The sequence below is a fragment of the Heterodontus francisci genome, chromosome 7, assembly GCF_036365525.1.
Source record: "Heterodontus francisci isolate sHetFra1 chromosome 7, sHetFra1.hap1, whole genome shotgun sequence".
In the NCBI taxonomy this organism is placed as follows: domain Eukaryota; kingdom Metazoa; phylum Chordata; class Chondrichthyes; order Heterodontiformes; family Heterodontidae; genus Heterodontus; species Heterodontus francisci.
Window position 1 is genome coordinate 36015006 of NC_090377.1, and position 18210 is coordinate 36033215.

The 18210-nt window shown below is 43.9% G+C and overlaps 1 protein-coding gene across 5 annotated transcripts in view; it reads right to left on the reverse strand.

Moving 5' to 3' along the window:
* The window catches only part of kynu (kynureninase), a 283739-nt gene that overhangs the window by 144144 nt on the left and 121385 nt on the right, over positions 1-18210 (reverse strand). For all 5 annotated transcript variants that reach the window (XM_068035006.1, XM_068035003.1, XM_068035005.1 and 2 more), the window contains one exon: positions 17582-17664. In XM_068035006.1, coding sequence (XP_067891107.1) covers positions 17582-17664 — 83 coding nt within the window. The remainder of the gene's footprint in view (positions 1-17581; positions 17665-18210) is intronic.

Consider the following 18210-nt stretch of genomic DNA (forward strand, 5'->3'; position numbering starts at 1 on the left):
GCAGAACTCATATGTGACTTCGGTCCCAAGTGGGCTAGCACAAAACCCATCCTTTTCCCCAGTCTGGCTGAAGTCTACTTGTGTCCGCTGACTCATCACGTAGAAATCCCAATTCCAGTTGCTTCTAAGGTACATGTAATGCCAGCATTAACACTGGTGGCTCCAAGTGTCAGATCAATAGTACTGAAGACCTGTGCTCCAGAACTTGCCATGCCTTAGCCAAGCTGCTCCAGTACAGCTACAACACTGGCACCTACCTGGCAATGTGGAAAATTGTCCAGGTATGTCCTGTGCACAAAAAGCAGGACAAGTACAACCCGGCCAATTACCACCCCATCAGTTCACTCTCAATCATCAGTAAAGTGATGGAAGGTGTCATTGCCAGTGCTATCAAGCAGGCACTTGCTTAGCAATAACCTGTGCAGTGACACTCAGTTTGGGTTCCACCAGGGCCACTCAGCTCCTGACCTCAAAGTCAGGAGTGTGATGGAATACTCTCCACCTGCCTGAAGGAGTGCAGCTCCAACAACGCTCAAGAAGCTCGACACCATCCAGGACAAAGCAGCCCGCTTGATTGGCACCCCATCCACAAACATTCACTCCCTCCACCACTGACGCACATTGGCAGCAGTGCGTACCATCTACAAGATGCACTGCAGCAATGCTTAGACAGCAGCTACGAAACCTGTGACCTCTACCACGGGGAAGGACAAGGGCAGCAGATGCATGGGAACACCACCAGCAACTAGTTCCCCTCCAAGCCACACACCATCCTGACTTGGAATTATATCACCACTCCTTCACTGTCACTGGGTCTAAATCCTGGAACTCCCTTCCTAACAGCACTGTGACTGTACCTACCCCACATGGACTGCAACGGTTCAAGAAGGCAGCTCACTACCACCTTCTCAAGGGCAATTAGGGATGGGCAATAAATGCTGGCCATCGATGCCACATCCCATGAACAAATTTTTTTTTTTAAATCACGTGATGGGGCCTTTTCATTAGTGCTGTGCTGTTGCTCTTGGGTGTGCTGTGGATGGACAGGCAGCAGTTCTTGGGTATCTGAAAACAGGAAATTAGAAAGGGTAAGGTTGGGTTGAGGAAAGATGGGTGGGGAGAAAAGCAAGGGAGGCATGGTCACACCATCAGGCAATTCGCTCGTAATGACGAGCAGGATGAGGCTAAGATGGAAGCTCTGAAATGGTACAAGACTCAGACATACCGTCATCCTCAATGATCTCAGCAATGTCAGATGTCATGGGTTCTGTTACAGCTAGCCCTATGATGCTGAGAATCATCTCCTCCATAGGGCTCAGACGATGCAGGTGTCCTTGTCAGCCATCAGTTCTGCTCTGCTCCCTTCTATTTTGTGTCATCTAGTCCCACAAGAGAGAGGGAAGAATGGGAAGGTGGTCAAGTATTGCATTTCACTGTGTTTGGTTGATGTGCTTGCCATAGCTGAATAGCTGGAGGTATGTGGATACAGCAAGAGCTGTGTGTGAGACTGGCATCATTGGAAAGTGTATGAGGGTGCAGTGGAGATTCTGAATGCCAGGTGTGAGTCCTGAGTGCCAGGGAATGGTGATGGGTGAGTGATTGGTGTGTGATGCATTGAACAGCATGAGAGGTTCGTCAGACCAATGCTATCACCAGATAAGCGAGAAGGCAGCACCAAATTTGCATGCTGTCTACCTCCAAGGCAAGGGGTGTAGGCAGTTCATGAATCACAATCCCCACCCCCCAAAAATGGCACAGACCATTTTCTAGTCCTCTATATTATCAGGATTAACCCAGGAAAAGATACAAATAGGATATTGCATGTTCCTCCAGCACACTTAGCCCTCCTTAAACACACCTTTAATGGTGATTTCAGATAGATTTAGCACATATACAGATAAAAATGCAAATAAAATGAGGTCATTCATTTTTGGTATATTAGGCTCACTGTAGAGACTCAGTGGCTTATTGGTAATAGCAATAATCTTTTCCCTTTGTCTTGTTTATTGCCCACTAGTGTTCCCTTTCTTACAACCCCTGATTCAGGCTTTGGGAAAATATTCTGTTCTGCCCACTTAGATACATTTACTGCAAACAGAATCCATGTTTAACACTCTGAAATGTAGCCCTCACAATACTTCCAATACCTGTTAGTGATAAAGAAAGTCCATCAAGGAATCTGTGGAAATGGGCTGCTTGTTTTGCCCTGAATTTAATCAATTCCACCCAAGGTGCTAGGGGAAGCGAATAAGCTGCAGGTAGCTGCAAGCTTAGGAAATAGAGAACATCACCTCAACTGGTTCATGTTGATAACAAATATTTGAATAGGCACTTTGAGATATAGGTGTTAAACTGGAAATGAACTGATTTCCGAGTGAAGAAAAGGGTAGCTCACTCAGATTAAGTGTTTAGAAAATTAGCAGAGACAACAGCATAACTGTAGAGTTACTTAAATACAAGATGGAATAGCACCTTTAACATAGTAAAAAGACCTAATGTGCTTCACAGGAATGTTATCAAACAAAATTTGACACCAAACTACATGAGGAGAACTAGAAAAAAGACTTGCACTTATATTGTGCTTTCACAACAGGTCATCTCAAAGTGCTATACAGCCAATGAAGTACTTATGGAGTATAGTCACTATTGTAACGTAGAAAACACAGCAACCATTTTGCACATAGTAATCTCCCACAAACAGCAATGTGATAGTGACCAAATAATCTGGGTTCGTGATGTTGATTTTTAGCGATAAATATTGACCAGGACAGCAGGTATAACTTCTCTGCTTTTCTTCAAATAGTGCTATGAGATCATTTACATCAACCTAAAAAAGCAGACAGGGACATGGTTTAACATTTCATCCGAAAGACAGAACCACCAACATTGCAGTACTCCCTCATTATGGCCCTGAAGGGTCAGCCTAGATTTTTGTGCTCAAGTTTCTGGAGCAGGACTTTGAACCATAAACTTTCTGACTCAGAGGTGAGAGTGCTACCAAGTTTGCCATAAGTGACATTAGAACAGAAGATCAAAGGCTTGGTCAAACAGGTAGATTTTAAAGAGCATTTTAAAGGAGGAGAGGGGGAGAGGTAGCGAGGCAGAGGTGTTAAGGGAAGGAATTGCAGTGTTAAGGGCCCAGGCAGCTGAAGGCATAGCAACCAGTATTGAAAGAGTAAGATCATGATGCACAAGAGGATAGAACTGGAGGAGTGCAGAGATTTCAGAGGGATGTGATACTGAAGGAGGTTACAGAGATGGTGAGGGGTGAGGCCATGGAAGGATTTTAAAACAAGGATGAGAATTTTTAAATTGAGCAGATGAGCTGAGATGAAGTGGAGTAGAGGTCTTAGTGATGCAGCAAATAAATGGTCAGAAGCTCATTTCAGGGTCAAATATGAAATCAAGATTGCGAATGCTCTGGTTCAGCCTCAGACAGTTGCCAGGGAGAGGGATGGAGTTAGTGGCTAGGGAACGAAGGTTGTGGCATGACCGAAGACAATGGCTTCGGTCTTGCCAATATTTAGTTGAAAGAAATTTCTGCTCTTACAGTATCAGACATCAAACAAGCAATGTGTCAAATCAGAGGCAGTTGAGGGGTCAAGAGAGGGAATGGTAAGGTAGACCTTCTTAATGGTTAATTATGTTGTTAAAGGTAAACAGCTGAAGGGCATTGTTCAATTAAGGATATGAAGTGAATATAAAGAGAGACTGCAGGATACAATTCAGAGATGTATAATGCTGTTTTCTGTGAATAAACTATCAAGAAAAAGATCTATGTTTAGTTTCCTTTTTCAATATTTGGCTTGGGTCCATTTATCATGATTCAGAGAATGGTTGCCTAAAAGTAAAGGTTGGAAAGTAAGAATTTTTTTTTCAGACAAAAGGTAGTAATCAGAATTACTTTCGAGAAGAATGGCTGAAATCAAGTGTAAAGTGTCAGGGTATGATTTCCCACCAATGTTTTCTGAATCTGAACCTCATGACCAATGGAAAAATGAAGTAGATATGTAAACATAGGTTATGTCCTTACCAAAGAGAAATGGTGGTATGGTCTTGGCACTGTGACTTGCCAACAAAAGCAAGATCAGGTACAAAGTATTGGGTGAGTTACAGGTCTGTCAGTTGAACACTGAGGAAGATTTGAAGCTTTCTATTAAGCTTTATGGATAAAATTTATAAGCAAGATGATCTATTAAATGAATACCAGGCATGGTCAGACTTAGATAAGCTTAGAAAGATTGATGATCATTCCATAAAGAAATATATTATGGAATTTAACACTATATAACAAACTGCAGAAATTCTATTTGAAAATTCCTTGTTCAGTGCTTGCTTTCAAATTGTTGGATTGTGCTAGTGTCTCATATGGATAGGCTCCTGGTCTTACTCGAGTTAGATTCTCAGAGTGACAGGCTTTTGGATCAGAAGTCTGATGCTTTTTAAAAAAAAATCATGGGAAAGCAGTCATTTCCAGCAGTCTTCATGGCACAAATGGGACATTTGGCGGTGTCACAGAGGACGGAAAACTCTTATGGTTGTGGCATTTTGAGACCGTTCGGTCAAGCATCAATACAGCAGAAAAATCACAGACAAAAAAAATGAGGATGGAGACATTTTTGGCGAATCTGGCAGGCGACAGGAATGGAGTAACAACAACAAACGAATGAACCCTAGGAATGTCTGGGGAATTATTAACAGGTGTTTCAGATGTGATTCAAAATATCACTGTGGTAAACTGTCAAATGGAACAACAGGGTTTTTGAGGCTATGCATGACATGGAAGGTTTGGAAGAGGAAGATGATGTTTTTTATTCATTCATGGGATGTGGGCATCGCTGGCTAGGCCAGCATTTATTACCCATCCCTAATTGGCCTTGAGAAGCTGGTGGTGAGCTGCCTTCTTGAACCGTTGCAGTCCATGTAGGGTAGGTACACCACAGTGGTGTTGGGAAGGGAGTTCCAGGATTTTGACAGTGAAGGAATGGCAATATAGTTCCAGGTCAGAATGGTGTGTGGCTTGGAGAAGAATTTGCAAGTGATGGTGTTCCCATGCATTTGCTGCCCTTGTCCTACTAGGTGGTAGAAGTCGCAGGTTTGGAAGGTGCTGTCTAAAGAGCCTTGGTGCGTTGCTGCAGTGCATCTTGTAGATGGTAATACCGCTGCCACTGTGCATCAGTGGTTGAGGGCGTAAATGTTTGTTTGTGAATGGGGTGCCAATCAAGCAGCTGCTTCAACCTGGATGGTGTCGAGCTTCAAGTGTTGTTGGAACTGCAGCCATCCAGGCAACTGGAGAGTATTCCATCACACTCCTGACTTGTGCCTTGTAGATAATGGATGGGCTTTGGCGAGTCAGGAGGTGACTTACTCGCCGCAGGATTCCTTGCCTCTGACCTGCTCTTGTAGCCACAGTATTTATATGGCTCCTCCAGTTCAGTTTTTGGTCAATGGTAACCCCTAGGATGTTAGTGCGGGATTCAGAAATTGTAATGCCATTGAATATCATGGGGAGATGGTTAGATTCTCTCTTGTTGGAGATGATCACTGCCTGGTTCTTGTGTGGCACGAATGTTACTTGCCACTTATCAGCCCAATCCTGGATATTGTCCAGGTCTTGCTACATTTCTACACTGATTGCTTCAGCATCTGAGAAATCACGAATGGTGCTGAACATTGTGCAAATCATCAGCGAACATCCCCACTTCTGACCTTATGATTGAAGGAAAGTCATTAATGAAGCAGCTGAGATGGTTGGGCCTAGGACACTAGCCTGAGGTACTCCTTCGGTGATATCCTGGAGTTGAGATGATTTACCTTCAACAACCACAAACATCTTTCTTTGCACCAGGTATGACTCGAACCAACAGAGAGTTTCCCCCCTGATTCCCATTGACTCCAGTTTTGCTAGATCTCCTTGATTCCATACTCAGTCAATTGCTACCTTGCTGTCAAGGACAGTCATTCACACCTCACCTCTGGAGTTCAGCTCTTTTGTCCATGTTTAAACCAAGGCTGTAATGAGGTCAGGAGCTGCGTGGCCCTGACAGAAACCAAACGGAGCATCACTGTGCAGGTTATTGCTAAGCAAATGTCGTTTAAAAGCACTGTCAACCACACCTGCCATCATGTTACTGATGATCGAGAGCAGACTCATGGGACGGTAATTGGCCGGGTTGGACTTGTCCTGCTTTTTGTGTACGGGACATACCTGGGCAATTTTCCACATTATCGGGTATATGCTAGTGTTACTGGAACAGCTTGGCTAGGGGCATGGCTAGTTCTGGAGCATAGGTCTTCAGTACCTTTGCTGGAATGTTGTCAGGGCCCATAGCCTTTGCAGTATCCAGTGCCTTCAGTCATTTCTTTATCACACGGAGTAAATCGAATTACTGAAGACTGGCATCTGAGATGCTGGGGACCTCAGGAGGAGGCCAAGATGGATCATCCACTCAACACTTCTGGCTGAAGATTGTTTCAAATGCTTCAGGTTTATCTTTTGCACTGATGTGCAGGGCTCCCCCATCATTGAGGATGGCAATGTTTGTGGAGCCACTTCCTCCAGTTAGTTGTTTAATTGTCTACCACCATTCACAAATGGATGTCGCAGGACTGCAGTGCTTCGATCTGATCTGTTGGTTATGGGATCGCTTAGCTCTGTCTATTGCATGCTGCTTACGCTGTTTGGAACGCAAGTAGTCCTATGTTGTAGCTTTACCAGGTTGACACCTCATTTTGAAGTATGCCTGGTGCTGCTCCTGGCATGCCCTCCTGCAGTCTTCATTCAACCAGGATTGGCCCCCCAGCTTGATGGTAATGATAGAGTGGGGGATATGCTGGATGATCAGGTTATAGATTGTGGTTGAGTACAATTCTGCTGCTGATGGCCCAAAGCACCTCATAGATGTCTAGTTTTGCATTGCTAGATCTGTTTGAAATCTATCCCATTTCACACAGTGGTAGTGCCACACTATACGATGGAGGGTATCCTCAATGTGAAGATGGGACTTGGTCAACACAAGGACTGTGCGGTGGTCATTCATACCTATACGGTCATGGACAGATGCATCTGCGGCAGGTAGATAGGTGAGAACGAGGTCAAGTATATTTTTCCCTCTTGTTGGTTCCCTCACCACCTGTCGCAGATCCAGTTTAGCAGCTATGTCCTTTAGTACTCGGCCAGCTCGGTCAGTAGTGATGCTACCGAGCTACTCTTGGTGATGCACATTGAAGTCCCCCACCCAAAGTACAGTCTGAGCCCTTGCCACCCTCAGTACTTCCTCCAAGTGCTGTTCAACATGGAGGAGTACTGATTCATCAGCTGAGGGGTGGTAAGTGGTAGTCAGCAGGAGGTTTCCTTGCCCATGTTTGATCTGATGCAGTGAGATTTCATGGGATTCGGAGTTGATGTTGAGGACTTCCAGAGCAACTCCCTCTCGCCTGCATACCACTGTGCCCCCAACTCTGCTGGGTCTGTCCTGCCGATGGGACAGGACATGGGGATGGCAGTGTCTGGGACATTGTAAGGCATAATTCCGTGAGTATGACTATATCAGGCTGTTGCTTAACTAGTCTGTGCACCAGCTGTCCCAATTTTGGCACAAGCCCCCAGATGTTAGTAAGGAGGACTTTGCAGGGTCGACAGGACTGGGTTTACCGTGGTTGTTTCCGGTGCCTAGGTCAATGCCAGGTGGTCACTCGTTATTGACTTCGTAGTGGTTTGAGACAACTGAGTGTCTTGCTAGGGCATTTAAGAGTCAACCACATTGCTGTGGGTCTGGAGTCACATGTAGGCCATACCAGGTAAAGACGACAGATTTCCTACCCTGAAGGGCATTAGTGAACCGGATGGGTTTTTATAACAATCGACAATGGTTTAATGGGCATCATTAGAATAGCTTTTAATTCCAGATTTATTAATTGAATTCAAATTCCACGTTCTGCCATGGTGGGACTCTAGCTCATGGCCCTAGAGCAATACCCTGGGTTACTGGTCCAGTGACAATACCACTCTGCCACCGCCTCCCCATACTGACATTGGTCAGTCTGAGGGAATTGTACTCGTCACAAGAAGCTTCAGTCTGGCAAGGCTTGTACTAGTCGCAGATTAATTTAGTTATGCCTTGTTGGACAGTGGTTGCAAATCCACAGTATGCGGAATGGATTGGTTGAAATGTTATTGAGATTCACTCAGTACTGAGGAGCGAAGTAAGGTCAGGGAGTATGAAAGTTATACTTACTTCAAGTTTGGGAATGATATCACATTAAAGTCACTGAAAGGGTTAGTGATTCCATGCAAAATAGCAAGAGTAAACCATTTTATTACTATAGATGTGGTATCTAGTGTTACGACTGATGTGGGAGGAGTGTACTATCTTTCTCTAGTTCTACTTCTCCACAGGACACAATATATATTTAAATGTTTACCCAGTTACCAATATGGTTAATAATATACTACTCTTTATCCCAGAATAAAATACACCAACCAGGTTTCTTTAATATAGAAAAAAAATTCAGTTTATTATAAAACAAGACATATCCATTAATGATGCAATGCATTAACACAGAGATTGAAATATGAAATTTCTCTTTTTAAATATCGAACTCACACACACTGGTTAAAGAGAAAAAAATTCTCCAAAAATTCTTCCACCTTCCAAACCCGCGACCTCTACCAACTAGAAGGACAAGGGCAGCAAATACATGGGAACACCACCACCTGCAAGTTCCCATCCAAGTCACACAACATCCTGACTTGGAACTATATCGCCGTTCCTTCACTGTCACTGGGTCAAAATCCTGGAACTCCCCTCCTAACAGCACTGTGGGTATACCTACCACAAATGGACTGCAACGGTTCAAGAAGGCAGCTCACCACCACCTTCTCAAGGGCAATTAGGGATGGGCAATAAATGCTGGCATAGCCAGTGACGCCCACATCCCATGAATGAATTTTAAAAAAGGAGCTTGAGAGACAAGAAGCAAATTGTCTTAAAGTTGCATTGACAATTTGCTCATTCCTCTCGTCACGGATTAAAAATATTACTTTAAATATGCAGGGGTAGTTGAGTATACACAGCTTATTGGAAAGATTAGTGAACCATGTGATATATGCAAAAATATTGGAGGATACCAGCACTGTCTATTATAAGTCTTCCATTAGCAAGAAGCTTTAATGAAGTAGTAGCTATGGATTTAAAGGTGTGGGACAAGGACAAACATTTGCATTTTGCATTTAATAGACATGGCAACAAGATTCAGTCTTTCTGCAGTGATGCATGGTAAAGACAAAAGCGTAATTGTGGATCAAGTCATGGAAAGGGACTGGATTGGGGGTGCCAGCAAAATTCCTGACTGACAATGGGGGGGTAAATTTGCCAATGACAAGTTTAAAGACATGTGTGAAAATATGAACATTGTAGTGATGAACACAGCAGCTGAAAGTCCTTTTAGTACTAGACTTTGTGAAAGAAATCATGCAGCGTTTGAGATGCTCCATAAGATTTTAACTGATCAAACAGACTGCGAGCTAACATCTGCCCTAGTGTGGGCCGTTCATACAAAGAATTTGCTCCAAATGGTTGGGGGCTATAGCCCGTATCAGTTGGTGATTGGAAAGAATGTCAAAATACCTTCTGTACTGTGATCATTCCCTGGCTTCAGAAGGGACTACAATTAGTTCCACCTGCTCGAAGCACTTGAATGCCCGACATGCAGGGAGAAAGGTATTCATCGAGTCCAAAGTTTTAGAAAATTCGGCGACCCTTGCGGCATCACCTAAGACTGTCTGAGATCCTTTCATCCTGGGGATTTAGTATACTATAAAAGAGGGTCAGAAAGTGGAAAGGTTTGGGTGAAGTGATAGAATGTGATGGGAAGTCTGTGATTCTCCAACATTCAGACTGTTAGGGTCCATTCATCTTGGTTAATAGGGATTGATTATAAACTTGCAGAATCTGAACAATTAGCAGGTGGTGAGGAGGCACCCCGTACCCACCAGAAGTTTAAAACGCTCAACAAACAAGCCAATCAAAGCTATCTGGAGTTTGAAAGAAGCAAGCAGCTGGCTTTTGACCAGTGGATGAGGGCTTTAAAAATTCAGCACAGCTATGAGACCCTCAGAGAAGTAATCCTGTTACAGGAATTTAAAAACTCTCTCCCATTCTCAATCAAAACTCATGTCGAGGAGCAGCAGGTTCAGGGAGCCCGGCAAGTAGCCGTTCTAGTTGATTAATTTTCTTTAATCTATAAGTCGGTTTCCCAGGGGAGAACTTTTCCTGATCACCCCCATAAATCTGAAAAGGACAAAGGGTGGGGAGGTGATAGAAGCCCAGGTAGTCTTGGAAGAGAAAGAAAAGCAGGAGACACAGAGGGCCCTCCTCCAGCCAAAAAGGAAGGTGCTGTGAGCAAGAGTGAGACCCGGAGACCTTCCACTGTATGCTTCCACTGTAACAATGCAGGGCATTTAAAAGCTGACTGCTGGAAATTCAAGGGGAAACTGGCAGGGTTAATCAGGGCACACCTGCTCAGTGAAAACAAGGGCCTGGTGGAAAACATGGAACGGGCTGTGGTTTTATCTTCAGTAAGGGTGCAACCCAGGAAGCTTACTACAGCCAGTGCAGGAAAAGTTAATAGGATTCCTGAGGGTGATCAGGGTTTTGTAGCCGAAGGGAAAGTAACCCCATATCCCTTGAGTGGGGCCAGCAATAGTAATTCTCAGGAATACAGGGGCCACCAGATCCCTTTTACTGGGAGAAGGCCTGACTTTTCCCCCAGAGAGTGCAGTGAACACCAAAATGGTGGCGAATGGTATTGGAGGGCAGTGTATGTCTGTACCTGTACACCGGGTGCACCTGGAGTGCAAGCTAGTTTTGGGACTGGTGACTGGAGGGATTGTCCCTAAATTGCGTGTGAACGGGGTTGAGTTGCTCCTCGGGAATGATCTGACAGGGGTGAAGGTGGTAGCCCCCCCAGTAGTGAAATAAAGACCGCAGGAGATCAGAGAGACAGGGCGGTGGTAGGAGATGGTCTCCTGCAGAGTCCCTGAATGTGTAGTGGATCAGACCATGATCAAACCAGCTCCCCCAGAGGAGACTGCATTGACATTGCAGGCAAATGACCATGAGGTCTGCCTGGTCGAGACTTTCTTTGGAAAGTTAGGAGACCCAGGGAATGAATTAAATAGTTTTTCCCTCGGCGAGCTGACCCAGTATTGCGAGGGTTAGCACAGGCTGCCCAATCTGAAAGTGAAGCAGAGAGAGTCCCTGACTGCTACTTTTTAAAGAATGAGGTACTGATGAGGAAATGGAGTTCTCCTCACAGACCTGAGGGGCAGGAGTGGACAGTAGATCACCAGTTAGTGGTGCCACAGAGGTACCGGAGAGAAATATTAAGAAGGGCCCATGAGACTACAATCAGTGGCTGTACATGCCAGTATACGAAAGACCCAAACCCGCATAAGGTAGCAGTGTGACTGGCCAGAACTCCACAAAGATGTGGTGGAGTACTGCAGGAGTGGCCACATGTACCAGGTTGAGGGGAAACCCCAACCTACAGTGAAACTTGCACCCCTACGTCCTGTAATGGTGTTAGGAGGACCCTCCAGCAGAGGGCTGGTGAACTGTAAGGGACCCCCGCAGAGAACAAAAGGGGACAGGCAGGCGCATGGCTGGCAAAAGTTTAGAAAGAGAAGGGGAAAAGGTGACCCAGAGGGCAGGTTAAAGGAAATCCGGGAAGAATCAGGGAGTAAAACCCCTACTGCCCAGTCAATCAACCGAGAGAAATGTGAAATGTTAGACCCCACATCCTCTTATGTAAATGCAGACTCTAGAAGCACCCCACCAGAGTTGCGAACAGTATTTACAGCAACCTGCAGAGACAAAGAGAGATCTCTAGGGAGCAGAGAAACCGTGAGGGTGATGCCTCACCTAGTCGAAGTGTCACTGGGGAAGGCAGTTAAGTGTGCACAAATAGCTGCAGGTAGGAGTATTCCAGAGAACAAAGGGGAGAGTAACAGAGACTCCTCCACCAGAGTCAGAGGCAAAGGGAACCACCCATCCCCTGAAGCCAAATGTCTTTGCATGCATCAGGGAGTTCAGGATAGACCCACCCCTCTACTAACTCTCCTGGAGAAAGAAAAAGGGGGAATTAAAGCAGCCCTGGCACCCCCCACCCCACCCCCAGAACAGACTATTTTTAATGAGCTGCAAGAGTGGTGAATGAATGTAAATGAATGACAGAAATGTATCTTATATTTCTCTCAAACTCTATAATGAAATGTGCCATTTTCTTCAAATCACATTTCAATCCCCTGGGTCTGGAGTTGTCAGGCAATCCCCCACCTGCCAAGACTGAGACACACATTCTTTTGCTATATGAACATTAAAACTTAAAATTGCAAGCCCTGACTGGAAAGACATTTCCATGGTAACAGACAATGTTGAAACAATGGAGAGTCTGCAGTTGCTCTCCAATACCCAGAAGTGGTTAAACCAGGTCTAGTCACAGGCCTAGCTGGCTGGAGCTTTTGAATTTGAACCTCCAACAAAGGATGTTGAAGAGACTGCTCCATATCAGGAACTAGTCACATAACTAACCTGCTGAGCACCTGGGAACTTTTTAAATTTGAACTCCCAAACAAAGGAATTGCCAGGCAGAACGCCGTGTGCTCTCTGGAACTACGAACTGCCTATGTGCCTGCCTATCTCTGAGAACTGAAACCATTGAAGACACGTGAAACTCAAAGAGAGAAAGGTTTGCCACGTGAACAAAGTTTTAAGATGATTACTGGGCCCCAACGAAATGCAAGAATATAACTTCAATTAAGGACTGCAGCGAGCTCGAGAAACAGTAACAAGATATTGCCTCAAACTGTTCTACATATCTCTTCTCTTTTCTGTCCCTATCTTGCATGTTTATATCACTTGTGCATGCTAGCGTGAGCGCGCCGTACATCCGCAGGTGTGAACCATATTAGAATTAAGCTTAAGGTTTAATAAATCTAATCTTTCTGCTTTAAACCAAAGAATGCCTGTTTGTGCTCAATTATTTGCCTGATAATTGGAAACTGTGAACACGGATTCACAGAAAGGGGAGCTCAAAATACAGTGTGTTTAAAATTAAGCCCTGTTCCAATAAGACCAGGTGAAGACAGCATGAGACCCCGAGACACATTGCTCACCTGGTATTAACAGTAAAGAGCTGAAGGGCATTGTTCAATTACGGATATGAAGTGAATATAAACAGAGCCAGTTCTGATGAAAGGTCACAGACCTGAAACGTTAACTGTGCTTCTGTCTCCACAGATGCTGCCTGACCTGCTGAGTATTTTGAGCACTTTCTGTTTTTATTTCAAATTTCCAGCATCTGCAGTATTTTGCTTTTATTATAAAGAGAGCCTGCTGGACACAAGGGTGGTTGGTGAACAGAAGGCAAAGATGTGTAATGCTACATTCTGTGCATAAACTATCAACAAAAGGATCTACATCGAGTTTCATTCTTCATTGCTTGTCTTGGATTCATTTAACAGACCTGAGTGTTGCCAGCATACATGTGGAACGTGACATTCGTTTACGGATGATTTTGTCGAGCGGCAGTTTTTAGATGAAAACTAGGAGGGATTAGGGGACTACAGAGGTAATGATGCCGCAGCCTAAAGAGAGGCATTTGCAGGTGATTCTCTGACAACAAATAAATAGAACCAGGCGAGGGCAGTCCCTAGCAGCTGGATGCCAGGAGCGGGACAGGGGAAGGAAGGGGATTGGCAGAGAAAGCTGAACAGATGGTCTCAATTTTAGTGACAAGTCCATGACCTCCTCTCTGTTGTTGCTGGAGATGAGGCTAGAGGGGGCGGGGGAGAGCGGTTTAAGATGATAGTTGAGAAGAAAAGCCAGGGGTTATCTTTGCATTCCAGGATGATCCTGAAATAATAAGCAGTTTTGGCAGAGGAGAACAGGACCCAATAATGCTTCATATATTAAGATATTGATTAAAAACATTCCAACTGGAAGAAAAGAGCAGCATTAAAGGCTAAAGCAGCTTGAGTAAATAGAGGCTCAAATTAAAATGAAGTTTTAGAAAGATGTACACGATTAAGAAGGAAATATAGCAGTGAACTGAGAAATAAAATGAAGACAGCAGAAAAGAAACTGCATTGTACCTTTCACATAGACAGGATATCTCAAAGCACTTTACAGTTAATGAATTGCTTTTGAAAAGTCTTCACTGTTGTTTCTTAGCCAAACATGGCAATGAAATTACACACCACAAGGGGCTGGCATAGCAACGCACCAAGGATCCTTAGCCAGCACCTTCCAAACCCACAACCCCTACACACAGAAGAACAAGGGCAGCAGATGCATGGGAACACCACCACCTGCAAGTTCCCCCCCAAGCCACACAACATCCTGACTTAGAACTATATCACCATTCCTTCACTGTCGCTGGGTCTAAATCCTGGAACTCCCTTCCTAACATCACTGTATGTGCACCGACTCCACATGGACTGCAGCAGTTCAAGAAAGCAGCTCACCACCACCTTCTCAAGGGCAATTAGGCATGGGCAATAAATGCTGGCCTAGCTAGCGACGTTCACATCCCAGGAACGAATGAAAAAAGGAACAGAGGCAGACAATGACACAGAAATGGAAATAAGGATTCATGGTGATGCAGCTCAATTCCAGTTTGCCCAGCAAGGTTTCACACTTTTGTACAATTTTATTCAGCTTGAGTGAGTGGCAAGGGCTCAGTTTTGTAGTAGCCACGGAGATCAATGGCTTCCCGATGTTCAACTGAAGGGGTGGGGGGGGGGGGGGGGGGGAGACAGGGGGAGGCAATTTTGGAGGTGGGGGTTGCATGGGGGACTGAAAAAAAAGTTTTCCCCATGGAACATGAAAAGCTGATTGGGAACCTTCAACTCTCGTAGGATGCTGATTTAAAGGATACTCTCCCTGATTTATGTATAAGTAAGGCTCCAGCCTATTTTGACTGCGACTGCTGCCTGTCCACTATTAGCACCTCTCAAAAATTGGGTGGAGCGGATTCCAGGTGGTAGATATATTTCTGTCTGCCTGCCTCACTGATTTTCAGCATTAATGGGCGATAGATGAATGGAAATCACCACCATAAATTGCAATAGTAAATATAGCATTTCAGTTAACAAATGGCTGTCCCACTCATATCAGCCAGTTGTAAAATTTAGCCTTTCAGTCAGGAATCACCTGCAGAAATCATGCTCTTTTCTACTTCTAAGGGTCACAAATAACACCCACATCACAGTCAGAAAGAAGGATTGCTATCGCAACTTAATGGAAATTGATATAATTTTACCAGGGACACTTCACAGCAGTCTAATCAATGCCAGCATCTTACTTTACTACATAGATTTGAACATTATATTAGTAAGATCAAGATCATACTCCTAAAAATATTTCACTTCAGTGAAAGAGTTTGCGCATTTAGCAAGCACCTTCATAGCATTTATTGGCTCTGATTCAGTATAAATGGTTAAAATGATCAAAAGTCTGAAACTTAAAGGGTATATCAACAAAACATGTGACTTCTAAACTGGGAGGCCAGTAATAATGTACAGTCACTCTATAGAGCTCTGACCTCTTCTATAGCAAGCTGCAGTCGATCAGACCTTTGGTTCACCTGCCAGTGATATTCCTACTTTTTTATTACTTTTATTTATTATTTATCATTTAAAAATGTCAATAGGCAAGTACAGCATTAAAGAGAATACACAATGAAGATTGAGGCATCATTTTAAACCACAGAGTGCACATTTATATTTCACCTTTCAGGATGTTCTCAGTCTATACAATGAGCTGTACCATCTTGCACGATGGGGAGGAGTTGAAAAAGTGTCCAGTGCATAATGCTTCACATTTCTGCAGTGCAACTATTGTTAAAATATGTACATATTTACAATAAAAGTCACCACTGCAATAGATGACGAGAGTTGAAAAACTCCAGAAACAAGTCAATAGTGAGAGTGATAAAACTTCAAAGTACACAGGTCAATCCCAATAGCATTATTGTTTAATTTCTTTTCTGCTTTACTTTGAAAACTAGTTTAATGACACAGATTTTATCAAAATTCTTCTTTTTGTTACAGATTTCCTCTGCTTCGAATTTAATAAGCTTTTGGTTAGTGAAAACAAAGTTAGCATTTTGAACTGCCCAACAGGGAAAACTTGAGCATGATTTAGGAGATGATTTCTTACTCAATATTCTTTCCATTCCTCACTGTGGAAAAGCACCTAGCTTTCATGCCTGTCTCTCTGGGTTGCTGAAATCAGCTATGATTAGCCTCCAATTTAACTTCCTCTGTTTAGCAGTTAAATTGGAGTAGGGAACTTACCCACACCTTTTCTGCTACAATCTGGCCGACTCCGATCATAAATTGCAGGTGGCAAAAGAACACCCTCTCCGAGCCAACGGGTTCACTTTAAATACAGTCGGGCTCCAATTATGTAATTGGGGTCCAATCTGACATTTGACCCTGAAGCCCGAGAATGGGCGCATTGGTGGATTTCCTGCCAGGCCAGGTTCAGTTAGTTTCACTGTGGGTCAGGCAAAGCAGGAGTGCTCCTCTTGGGCCTTCAAAGTGACCTTGGGCAACTCAAATCCTGACCATCTCCACTCCACCCCTTGATGACTAGCTTATTGTCTATTGCTGCCTCTTCAGATACTGTTCACCCATTTACAGGACCCCCTGGTCACAGCAACAGGTAGGCCTCAAGTGTACAAAAGCAAAATACTATGGAGACTGGAAATCTGAAATGTGGGAAATAACAGAGCAGGCAGCATCTGTGGAGACAGAAACAGAGCGAACATTTCAGGTCGATGACCTTTTAGCAGATTGATGAAAGGTCACTGACCTGACACGTTGACTCGGTTTCTCTCTTCACAGATGCTTACCGATCTGCTGAGTATTTCCAGCATTTTCTGTTTTAATTTCAGGCCTCAAGTGGGAATGGCATTCCACCCTTCTGATCTTCAACTTTCTGTCGTCCACTCGTTTTTCCAGAACAGAAACGAGCGGCCAGCAGCTGAACACCGCCCCCTCCCCCACACTTCTACTGGGTTAGGGTTAGGGAAACAATCACAACATTTCATTGTTTTGGAAGATTTTTGTTGGGTTGGAGATTTCAACACCTTATCAATTAACGGAGGAGAATTGTTATATTTCATAGAGTTAATAACAATTGAATTTAAAGGGAATTAGCTCATTTAAAAGAAAATTCGTAACAGTGACTACAGTTCAATTACTGATGGATTTAATTTACAAAGTATTTGTTTTCAGACTTGAGTTAATTTATATGTCAAGCTAAACTCTTCATTGTGACTACTCTAATGTGGCATAATTTATTTACAGCATTTCCTGAAAATAAATGACACATACCAAGAGGCTAATCTTCACATTAACAGCACAATGACTGAGAATCAGCAGATTATTGCAATGCCGTTCAAAATGGATTTCACATATGAATCAGGTAACATTTAATGATCAAATCAAACATCAACTCGGTTAAAATTAATTAGTGTCAGCATTATGTTATGAGGAAGAATTGTATCTTACCAACTACGTTAGCCATTAGCTCAACCAGGCATTCATCTGCTAAAGCCCATGGAAAGGTACCACAAAAATGCCCAGCACCACCCCTGCAAGATAAATAAAAATACTATTAGAAAGAATTAACTTGCATTAATGTTACACTTTTTATGACCTCAAGGTGGCCTTATGCATAGCCACTGAATTACTTTTGAAGTGTAGTCATTGTTGTTCTGTAGGTAAATGCAGCTGCCAACTAATAGCGAAGTCCAACAAGAATGTATGCTGAGACACCCTGTCCAAAATTAGGTTATCTTGTATGCAGTCAGTGCCAGGCCTGCATGCGGTCTAAATGGCTGTCCTTAAAAGGGACCATTGCAGTCTGCAACCAATAAATAAATGTTTAAAATATTACTCACCAGACTGTGGAGCAGGAGCTCCTCCTGGATCCACATTAAAATGGTGGGCCGTTGCCAGCCATTGCTCAACTCTCTCCACACCTCACCAATCAACCCCCTGTCTTGTCCCAAAAATCTCCATCCTCCATCTTGACTGGCCTCCTCATCCGGTGCCCCCCACCCCACTTCCAATCACCTCCCGATTGCCTTCACTTCCCCGATAAGCAAATACCTAAGGGCTGCTGTCAGTGACCCAGT